At 57.4% G+C, this 10,923-nt stretch overlaps 1 protein-coding gene across 2 annotated transcripts; it reads right to left on the minus strand.

The window, feature by feature from the left end:
• Positions 1 to 3,976: 3,976 nt before the first annotated feature.
• Positions 3,977 to 9,949, minus strand: LOC131591301 (ELAV-like protein 3). Of its 2 annotated transcripts, none has more exons than XM_058861862.1 (6): positions 9,538 to 9,949; positions 8,406 to 8,509; positions 7,362 to 7,515; positions 5,973 to 6,189; positions 5,055 to 5,093; positions 3,977 to 4,929 (listed from the first exon to the last, which is right to left on the minus strand). In XM_058861862.1, exons 1-6 carry the CDS (start codon positions 9,617 to 9,619, stop codon positions 4,605 to 4,607), a joined length of 921 nt encoding a protein of 306 aa, XP_058717845.1. In that variant the 5' UTR covers positions 9,620 to 9,949; the 3' UTR covers positions 3,977 to 4,604. The 2 variants fall into 2 exon arrangements, with proteins under 2 accessions (XP_058717845.1, XP_058717844.1); XM_058861861.1 differs by having other exon boundaries at positions 3,977 to 4,950.
• Positions 9,950 to 10,923: the final 974 nt, after the last annotated feature.

Here is a 10,923-nt window from a genome sequence, read left to right on the forward strand (position 1 = left end):
TTTATCCGATATTATTATCATTATTAGTAGTAGTAGTAGTAGTAGTAGTGTTATTAGTATTATTAGTATTATTAGTAGTATTAGTATTATTAGTATCATTAGTATCATTAGTATTATTAGTTAATTATTAATATTATTAGCATTATTAGCATTATCACCATCATTATTATCATTATAATTATTATCATCAGCATTATCATCAGCATTATTATTATTATCATCATCGTTATCATCATTATTACCATTATTATCATTATTATTAGTAATAGTAGTAGTAGTGTTATTAGTATTGTTAGTATTATTAATTATTAAAATTATTAGCATTATTAGCGTTATCACCATCATTATTATCATTATAATTATTATCATCAGCATTATCATCAGCATTACTATTATTACTATCATCGTTATCATCATTATTACCATTATTATCATTATTATTAGTAATAGTAGTAGTAATAGTGTTATTAGTATTGTTAGTATTATTAATTAATTATTAATATTATTAGCATTATTAGCATTATCACTATCATTATTATCATTATTACCATTATTATCACTGTTATCATTATTATCATCAGCATTATCATCATTATTATTATTATTACCATCATTATCATATTGCCATTATTATCATTATTATAATCACTATCATCATTATTACTATTAATATAATCATCATTATTATGATTATTATGAGATTAAATTAAAGGAAAATAGTCTTTTGAAGGATTTTAAGACAAAGGAAAATCCTGCCTCTTCCATGATTTCAAGAGGTTTAATGGACCGGGAATTCCCATTTTCTGTTATTTTAGGGATTCTGTTGAGGGCAAATCCAACTTTTTTATTGTTTCACTGATTAAATTGAGGAGGAAACTCTGTTTTCTGTCATTTTTAAGGGTTTAAATTGAAATTTTAAATTTTAAATTGAAATTGATGGGCTTTTTTAAGAATTCCATCAACAGGGGCCCTCTTTTAACCGTTTTTCACCATTTTTAGGTTTTATTTTGGAGGGAGACCCTTTTTATCCGTTATTTTAGGGGCCTAAACATCATTTTAGGGATCTAAATATGCAGGGAAGCTGTTTTTCCGTTTTTAGGAGTTAAATTGAGGGGGAAAACCCCCTTTTTTTCGTCATTTTAAAGGGTTTAATTAGAGGGGTTTGATTAATTATGAGGGAAAATGGTGGGAAACGTGAGGGGAAAAAGGGCGGGAAAACGTGAGGGGGAAAAAAGGCGGGAAACGTGAGGGGAAAAAGAGCGGGAAACGTGAGGGGAAAAAGAGCGGGAAACGTGAGGGGAAAAAGAGAAAATGTGAGGGGAAAAGAGTGGGAAACGTGAGGGGAAAAGGGTGGGAAATGTGAGGGGAAAAAGAGAAAATGTGAGGGGAAAAGGGAGGGAAACATGAGGGGAAAAAGAATGGAAATGTGAGGGGAAAAAGGGCAGAAAATGTGAGGGGAAAAAGAATGGGAATGTGAGGGAAAAAAGTAGGAAACATGAGGGGAAGAAGTGAGGGAAAAAGAGCGGGAAACGTGAGGGGGAAAAGAGAAAATGTGAGGGGAAAAAGAGTGGGAAACGTGAGGGGAAAAGAGAAAATGTGAGGGGAAAAGGGAGGGAAACGTGAGGGGAAAAGGGTGGGAAATGTGAGGGGAAAAAGAATGGGAATGTGAGGGGAAAAATAATGGGAATGTGAGGGGAAAAAGTAGGAAACATGAGGGGAAGAAGTGAGGGAAAAAGAGTGGGAAACGTGAGGGGAAAAAGAGAAAACGTGAGGGAGAAAAAGAGCGGGAAAACGTGAGGGGAAAAAGAGAAAACGTGAGGGAGAAAAAGAGCAGGAAACGTGAGGGGAAAAAGAGAAAACGTGAGGGAGAAAAAGAGCGGGAAAACGTGAGGGGAAAATGGCCGACGCTCCCTCAGCCGTCCATTCCTGGACGGATGTTCCCTCCCAGCCAAAATCCCAGACAATTCTGACTTTTAAATTTTTTTATTGATTTTTCCATGAAAAATACAAAGAGTCGAGTCCAGGGGTGGGGGCCAGGGAGGTCCCGGTCCCCTCCGAGGGGTCCCGCGGTGCCACAGGGGGGCCCTGGGCACGTTTTGTCCCCGCGTTGGGCCCCCCAAAAATGGGCCGGGGCTGAGGTGGGGACCCCTTATTGCTACTGAATTGGGGGTCCCCTGGCCCCCCCTCCCCAAAATTCCAGGGCTGGATCCCTGGAAGAGGGAGCGGGGGTCAGAGTTTGGGGGTGTGATGGCGGATCTGGACACGGGGGTCGCTCCTAAATACTTATATTAATAATAATTAAAACTACAAGAAGCTTCACACAGGCACGACACAAAAAAACCAGGAGCAGGGAGGGGTTTGGGGAAGGGTCTGGGGGGAAAAAAGAGGCTCCTGGGGAGTACCAGGATTGGGGAAAACCAGGGAAGAATAGGAAATAAATGGGAAATAAACCACTGAAAAGTGAGAAATTATCCCGACGGCGAAGGGAAAATAAATAAGAATCTCAATAATAATAATAATAATAACAATAATAATAATAATAATAACACCAATAATAATTAATTAGAAGAATAATTAAGAATAATTAAGAATAATAACAACGATAAGGAGGATGAGGGAACTCAGGGTTGGGGCTTTTGAGGTGGGGTTCCGCCCTTTTCTTTTTTTGGACAGGAGGCTCCAAGTGGCCAAACTCCAGCAAATGGAGAAATTTGGGGCAAAAAATGCCCATTTTGGAGAATGTGGGAAGGTGGGAGGGGGGGGAAGCGTGAGAAGACACATCCCCTCCCTCCCGGTTTTGGGGATACCAGCGGAATCCCTGGAATTTCAGTGCCACTGACCCCCCAAAACTTGCCTTGACCACACTTGGGGTTCACAAGCCGCTTCCGAGGAACTCGGGGAGCACAAAACAGGTTCTCACCCCCTCTGGAAAGGCGATTTTGGGGTTTTTTTTTGGGGAGGGGTGGGATATTTTTAATATTCTGCTATAAAAATAGATGGATTTTGGGTCTCCCTGCGTCAGTCACGCTCCTCCTTACCTGCTAACGGGCAACACGTCTAATTAAAAATGCGATTAATCCTCCTTTTTGTTTCTTTCTCCCCAAAAATTCCTCCCCCACTCCTCCCAAAACATGAAGGAAAAAACATGGAAAGAAGGAGAGAGCGAGCAGACGCCCCCCGCCCCCCCTGTCCCCCCATCCCCGGAGTCCTGGAGTGGAGGGAAGGGGGGGCACAGCCCCCACCTGGACACACCTGGATCAGGTGAGGGGGGGGCACCGCTCCAGGTGGTCCAGCCACTGCCAGAGTGGTGGGGCTTGGGGTACCTGGAGGGGACGGGGTGGGGTCCCAGGTGTGTCCACAGTGTCCTGGGGGGATCTCCAGGCTTTCCAGGAGCCCCTCCCAGCTCCCTGGAGCACCTGGAGGAGTCCTCAGGATGTCCATCGGGGACAGGTGAGGCCGCCCAGGTGTCCAGGTTGTCCCCACGCTGTCCTCAGTGGCCATGGAGGGGCTCTCCGGGGTCTCCACGGTGTCCGTGGTGCTCGTGGGGTGTCCCCGTGGTCTCTCCGAGGTCTCCAGGTGTGTTTCTCCATCCTGGAGACCCAGGATGTCCTCGGTGTCCATGGAGGGGGCACCCAGGACCTAAAGTTGGGTCTCTCCATGGTCTCCATGGTGCTCATGGGGGGACCCTGAGGTCTCCAGGTCTTCACGTGGTTTCTCCATGGTGCCCATGGAGGGGTCCTTGAGGTCTCCAGGATGTGTTTGGTGCTCATGGGGGTCCCCGAGGTCTCCAGCTGAGTTTCTCCATGTTCTCCATGGTGCTCATGGAGGGGTCCCTGAAGGTCTCTGAAGCTCCCCAAGATCTCCAGGTCTCCAGCTGAGTTTCTCCATGTTCTCCATGGTGCTCATGGTGAGATCCCTGAAGCTCCCCAAGATCTCCAGCTGAGTTCTCCATGTTCTCCATGGTGTTCATGGTGAGATCCCTGAAGGTCTCTGAAGCTCCCCAAGGTCTCCAGCTGAGTTTCTCCATGTTCTCCATGGTGCTCATGGTGAGATCCCTGAAGGTCTCTGAAGCTCCCCAAGGTCTCCAGCTGAGTTTCTCCATGTTCTCCATGGTGCTCATGGTGAGATCCCTGAAGCTCCCCAAGATCTCCAGCTGAGTTTCTCCATGTTCTCCATGGTGCTCATGGTGAGATCCCTGAAGCTCCCCGAGGTCTCCAGCTGAGTTTCTCCATGTTCTCCATGGTGCTCATGGTGAGATCCCTGAAGCTCCCCGAGGTCTCCAGCTGAGTTTCTCCATGTTCTCCATGGTGCTCATGGAGGGGTCCCTGAAGGTCTCTGAAGCTCCTCAAGGTCTCCAGCTGAGTTTCTCCATGTTCTCCATGGTGCTCATGGTGAGATCCCTGAAGCTCCTCAAGGTCTCCAGCTGAGTTTCTCCATGTTCTCCATGGTGCTCATGGTGAGATCCCTGAAGCTCCCCAAGATCTCCAGGTCTCTTCCTCCACGGCCCCCATGGTGCCCACGGAGGGGGTCCCCAGAACCTCCAGCTGAGAGCTTCTCCAGGGGGGTCCCGACGGGAGACCCCCACGCCAGCTGGGGCCCAAACCTCAGGCCTTGTGCTGCTTGGTGGTCTTGAAGGACACCTGGAGCACGCGGTCGCCCAGGCGGTAGCCGTTGAGGCTGGCGATGGCCATGGCCGCCTCCTCGTAGTTGGTCATGGTGACGAAGCCGAAGCCTTTGCACTTGTTGGTGGCGAAGTCGCGGATGACCTTGACGTTGGTGACGGCGCCGAAGGGCCCGAAGAGCTGCCACAGGACGCTCTCGTCCGCCTCCGGGGCCAGGTTGTAGACGAAGATGCACCAGCCCGGGCCGGGGGTCCCCAAGCCCACCCCGGCCAGCGCCGGCACCGCCTCGATGGCCAACGGTGAGAACCTGGGCAGCAGCGACAAGGGGCTGGCCTGGGGTCAGCGGTGGGTGGGGGGACCCTCCTGGGGTCCCCAGGGTGTGGGGGATTGGGGGGGTTTGGGGGGGTTTGGGGGGGGATTTGGGGGCGTTACCTCTTCACCCCGTACGCCACGTTCAGCAAATTGTCCAGGCTGGAGGGGACAAGGTGGCGTTGGAGGGGGACAAACAGGGGTGGCCCTGTGCACAGGGGTGTCCCACCCACCGGGACCCCCATTCCCAGGGATATCCCACCCTTCCAGGACCCCCATTCCTGGGTCTATCCCACCCCCATTCCCAGGATTATCACACCCTTCCAGGACCCCCATTCCTGGGGATATCCAAACCCCACATTCCCGGGTCTATCCCACCCCCAATCCCAGGGATATCCCACCCTTCCAGGACCCCCATTCCCGGGTCTATCCCACCCTTCCAGGACCCCCATTCCTGTGTCTATCCCACCCCCATTCCCAGGGATATCCCACCCCCATTCCCGGGTCTATCCCACCCTTCCAGGACCCCCATTCCCGGGTCTATCCCATCCCCATTCCCCATTCCCAGGGATATCCCACCTTTCTAGGACCCCCATTCTCAGGGATATCCCACCCTTCCAGGACCCCAATTCCCAGGGATATCCCACCCTTCCAGGACCCCCATTCCCAGGAATACCCCACCCCCATTCTCAGGGATATCCCACCCCCATTCCTGGGGCTATCCCACCCTTCCAGGACCCCCATTCCCGGGGATATCCCACCCCCATTCTCAGAGATATCCCACCCCCATTCCCGGGTCTATCCCACCCTTCCAGGACCCCCATTCCCAGGGATACCCCACCCCCATTCTCAGGGATATCCCACCCCCATTCCCGGGTCTATCCCACCCTTCCAGGACCCCCATTCCCGGGTCTATCCCACCCTTCCAGGACCCCCATTCCCGGGTCTATCCCACCCTTCCAGGACCCCCATTCCCGTGTCTATCCCACCCTTCCAGGACCCCCATTCCCGTGTCTATCCCCTCCAGCCCCCTCCCCTCACCGGAATCGCTGTGCTGGGGGGTGCAGGGTCCCGTAGCGCCGGGCTCCGGGGCAGAGGCTCAGCAGGGCCCCCCCCGATTTCTGCCCGGGGGTGTTGGCGAACTTGACCGTGATGGGCTCGGCCGCCCCGAGGGGCTTCTGCCCGTGCAGCCCCCGCACGGCCTCCTCGGCCTCCACGCGCTTGTCGAAGCGGATGAAGCCCACCCCCCGCGACACACCTGCGCAGGTGACGCTGGCATCGGGGACACGTCCCCCCCTCCCCAAATTCCTGCCCTAACGGCACCCATGTGGAGACTCTAAAGGGGTGACTGGGAGACCCCTCCCCACAAAGGGGAGCCCCACATCTCCAGAACCTTCCAGGACCCCCATTCCCAGGGATATCCCACCCCCCAGGACCCCCATTCCCAGGGATATCCAAACCCCATTCCCAGGGATATCCAAACCCCCATTCCCAGGGATATCCCACCCTTCCAGGACCCCCATTCCCGGGTCTATCCCACCCTTCCAGGACCCCCATTCTCAGGGATATCCCACCCTTCCAGGACCCTCATTCCTGGGGATATCCCACCCTTCCAGGACCCCCATTCCCAGGGATATCCCACACCCCCAGGACCCCCATTCCTGGGGATATCCAACCCCCATTCCCAGAGATGTCCCACCATTCCAGGACCCCCATTCCTGGGGATATCCCACCCTTCCAGGACCCCTATTCCCAGGGATATCCCACCCTTCCAGGACCCCCTTTCCCAGGGATATCCAAACCCCATTCCCAGGGATATCCCACCCTTCCAGGACCCCATTCCTAGGGACACCCCACCCTTCCAGGACCCCCATTCCTGGGGATATCCAACCCCCATTCCCAGAGATGTCCCACCCTTCCAGGACCCCCATTCCCAGGGATATCCAAACCCCATTCCCAGAGATGTCCCACCCTTCCAGGACCCCCATTCCTAGGGATATCCCACCCTTCCAGGACCCCCATTCCCAGGGATATCCCACCCCCATTCCCAGGGATATCCCACCCCCATTCCCAGGGATATCCCACCCTTCCAGGACCCCCATTCCCAGGGATATCCCACCCTTCCAGGATCCCCATTCCCAGGGACACCCCACCCTTCCAGGACCCCCATTCCCGGGGATATCCCACCCTTCCAGGACCCCCATTCCCAGGGATATCCCACCCTTCCAGGACCCCCATTCCTGGGGACACCCCACCCTTCCAGGACCCCCATTCCTGGGGATATCCCACCCCCATTCCCAGGCACCCCCCACCCCCCAGGACCTCCCAGAACCATCCCACCCCCTCCAGCATCCCCCAGGACTCCCAGGACGCCCCCACCCCAGGGACCCCCCCACCTCCCCAGGTGGAGCTGGGCCCACCTGGACCCACCTGTGACCTGATCCACGAGGATCCGGGAGGTGATGATCCGGCCGTACTGGGAGAAGAGCTGCTCCATCTCCTTCTGCCCCATGGCCTTGGGCAGGCCGCTCACGTACAGGTTGGCGTCGCGGATGGACGCCGAGCTGGGCCGGGCGTAGGACACCTGGAGGGGACAGGTGAGCCCTCGGGACCCCCCCCAGGGGACAGCGGCCACCCCCACCTGCCCCACAACTGTCCCCTCCACCACAGCATTCACAAGATCCCCCCTGGAGGATCCCGCCCCAAAATCCCCCCCCAGGTGCCTCCCCTGCCCCAAAATCCCCCCCCAGGTGCCTCCCCCACCCCAAAATCCCCTCCAGGTGCCTCTCCCACCCCAAAATCCCCTCCCAGGTGCCTCCCCTGCCCCAAAATCCCCCCCCAGGTGTCTCCCCCACCCCAAAATCCCCCCCCAGGTGCCTCCCCTGCCCCAAAATCCCCCCCCAGGTGCCTTCCCTGCTCCAAATTCCCCCCCCAGGTGCCTCCCACACCCCAAAATCCCCCCCCAGGTGTCTCCCCCACCCCAAAATCCCCCTCAGGTGCCTCCCCTGCCCCAAAATCCCCTCCCAGGTGCCTCCCCCACCCCAAAATCCCCCTCAGGTGCCTCCCCCGCCCCAAAATCCCCCCCCCAGGTGCCTCCCCCGCCCCAAAATCCCCCCCCAGGTGCCTCCCCCACTCCAAAATCCCCCCCAGGTGCCTCCTACACCCCAAAATCCCCGCTCAGGTGCCTCCCCCACCCCAAAATCCCCGCTCAGGTGCCTCCCCCACCCCAAAATCCCCCCCAGGTGCCTCCTCCCACCCCAAAATCCCCCCCAGGTGCCTCCCCCACCCCAAAATCCCCCCCAGGTGCCTCCCACACCCCAAAATCCCCGCTCAGGTGTCTCCCCCACCCCAAAATCCCCCCCAGGTGCCTCCCCCATCCCAAAATCCCCACTCAGGTGCCTCCCCCGCCCCAAAATCCCCCCCAGGTGCCCACAGCCATGTCCCCAGGTGCCCACAGCCGTGTCCCCAGGGCACCTTGATGGTCTTGGTCTGCAGCTTGAGGCCGTTGAGGGCCCCGATGGCTCTGTCGGCGTCGCCGGCCTCCACGTAGTTGACGAAGCCATAGCCCAGGCTTTGCCCTGGGGCACCGTGTCACTGTCACCGGGGGGTGGCCCTGTCCCCCGTGTCCCCAAATCCACCCCTGCCCCCAGGGTCCCTGTCCCCCGTGTCCCCAAAGCCATTCCTGTCCCTGCTCTGCTCCCACCCCTGTCCCCCAGATCTGTGTCCTGGAGGGTCCCTGTCCCCTGTGTCCCCAAATCCACCCCTGTCCCAGAGGGTCCCTGTCCCCTGTGTCCCCTCCCCCAGATCCGTGTCCCCGCTGTCCCAGAGGGTCCCTGTCCCCAGTGTCCCCAAATCCACCCCTGTCCCCCAGATCCGTGTCCCCGCTGTCCCAGAGGGTCCCTGTCCCCCGTGTCCCCAAATCCACCCCTGTCCCCCAGATCCGTGTCCCCGCTGTCCCAGAGGGTCCCTGTCCCCCGTGTCCCCTCCCCCAGATCCATGTCCCTGCTGTCCCAGAGGGTCCCTGTCCCCAATGTCCCCAAGGACGTGGGACTCCAGCTCAAACCCATGGGGTGACACCGGGGTCACGGGGACAGTGGCGGGGGGACACCAAACCATGCCATGGTCACCGTGTATCCCTGTCCCCAGGTGTCCCCAGGTGTCTCCAGGTGTCCCCAGGTATCCCCAGGTGTCCCCAGGTATCCCCAGGTGTCTCCAGGTGTCCCCAGGTGTGTCCCCAGGTATCCCCAGGTGTCCCCAGGTGTCCCCAGGTGTCTCCAGGTATCCCCAGGTATCCCCAGGTGTTCCCAGGTGTCCCCAGGTGTCCCCAGGTGTCCCCAGGTGTGTCCCCAGGTGTGTCCCCAGGTGTCCCCAGGTGTCCCCAGGTGTGTCCCCAGGTATCCCCAGGTGTCCCCAGGGTGTTCCCAGGTGTCTCCAGGTATCCCCAGGTGTCCCCAGGTGTCCCCAGGTGTTCCCAGGTGTGTCCCCAGGTATCCCCAGGTATCCCCAGGTGTCCCCAGGTGTCCCCAGGTGTCCCCAGGTGTGTCCCCAGGTGTCCCCAGGTGTCACCGTGTCCCATTTCCCCGTGTCCCGTGTCCCCTGCCTGTACCGGTGACCTTGTCCCGGACGAGCTTGCAGGACTCGATGTCCCCGAGGCTCCCGAAGAGGCTCCTCAGCTCCTCCTGGCTCATGGACTGGGGCAGGTAATTGACGATCAGGTTGGTTTTGCTGTCATCGGTCACCGCAGGGGGACCCGGGGGGGCCCCGTTGGGCAGCGCCGCCGCCACCCCCGGGCCTGGCACGGCCACCACCGGGACGGGGACGGGGACGGGGCCACAGCCCGATGGCCCCGCGGTGCTGGGAGCCTGCGCCTCCACCGTGCTCAGGATCTGCTGAGGGGACAGCGGCTGTCACAGGGGGACACTGCGGGGACACGGGGACAGCGAGGGCACGGGGACAAGTGTTGGGACAGGGACGTGGGGACAGGGACACGGGGACAGCGAGGGCACGGGGACAAGTGTGGGGACAGGGACACGGGGATAGGGACACGGGGACAGCGAGGGCACGGGGACAAGTGTGGGGACAGGGACATGGGGACAGGGACATGGGGACAACGGGAGTGTGGGGACAGGGACATGGGGACAGTGAGGGCACAGGGACAACAGGAGTGTGGGGACAGGGACATGGGGACAGTGAGAGACATGGACATGGGGACAGGGACATGGGGACAACAGGAGTGTGGGGACAGGGACATGGGGACAGTGAGGGCATGGGGACAACGGGAGTGTGGGGACAGGGACATGGGGACAGGGACATGGGGACAACAGGAGTGTGGGGACAGGGACATGGGGACAGTGACACGGGGACAAGTGTGGGGACAGAGAGGGGATAGGGACAAGGGGACAGTGAGAGATAGGGACATGGAGACAGGGACATGGGGACAGGGACAACAGGATTATGGAGACAGGGGTGGGACAGAGCCATGGGGACAGTGAGGGGACAGGGACAGTGTGGGTTCGTGAGGACGGGGAGGGGACACTGAGGGGACAGGGACATGGGAACATGGGGACATTGAGGGGACAGGGAGGGGACAGGGAGGGAACAGGAACATGGGGACAGTGAGGGGACAGGGACAACAGGGCCATAGGGACACTGAGGGGACAGGGACAGCGTTCGTGAGGACGGGGAGGGGACAGGGAGGGGACAGGGCCGTGGGGACATGGGGACACTGAGGGGACAGGGCCATGGGGCCATGGGGACACTGAGGGGACAGGGCCATGGGGCCATGGGGACACTGAGGGGACAGGGCCATGGGGACACTGAGGGGACAGGGAGGGGACAGGGCCATGGGGACACTGAGGGGACAGGGACAGCGTTCGTGAGGACGCGGAGGGGACAGAGCCACATGGGGACGCTGGGCCGGTGGGGACAGTGCGGGGACAGGGCCAGCGGGGGGCGGAGCCATGGGGACATGGGGACAGTGACACCCCGGGTG

This window comes from Poecile atricapillus, chromosome 39 (assembly GCF_030490865.1).
Source record: "Poecile atricapillus isolate bPoeAtr1 chromosome 39, bPoeAtr1.hap1, whole genome shotgun sequence".
Classification (NCBI taxonomy): domain Eukaryota; kingdom Metazoa; phylum Chordata; class Aves; order Passeriformes; family Paridae; genus Poecile; species Poecile atricapillus.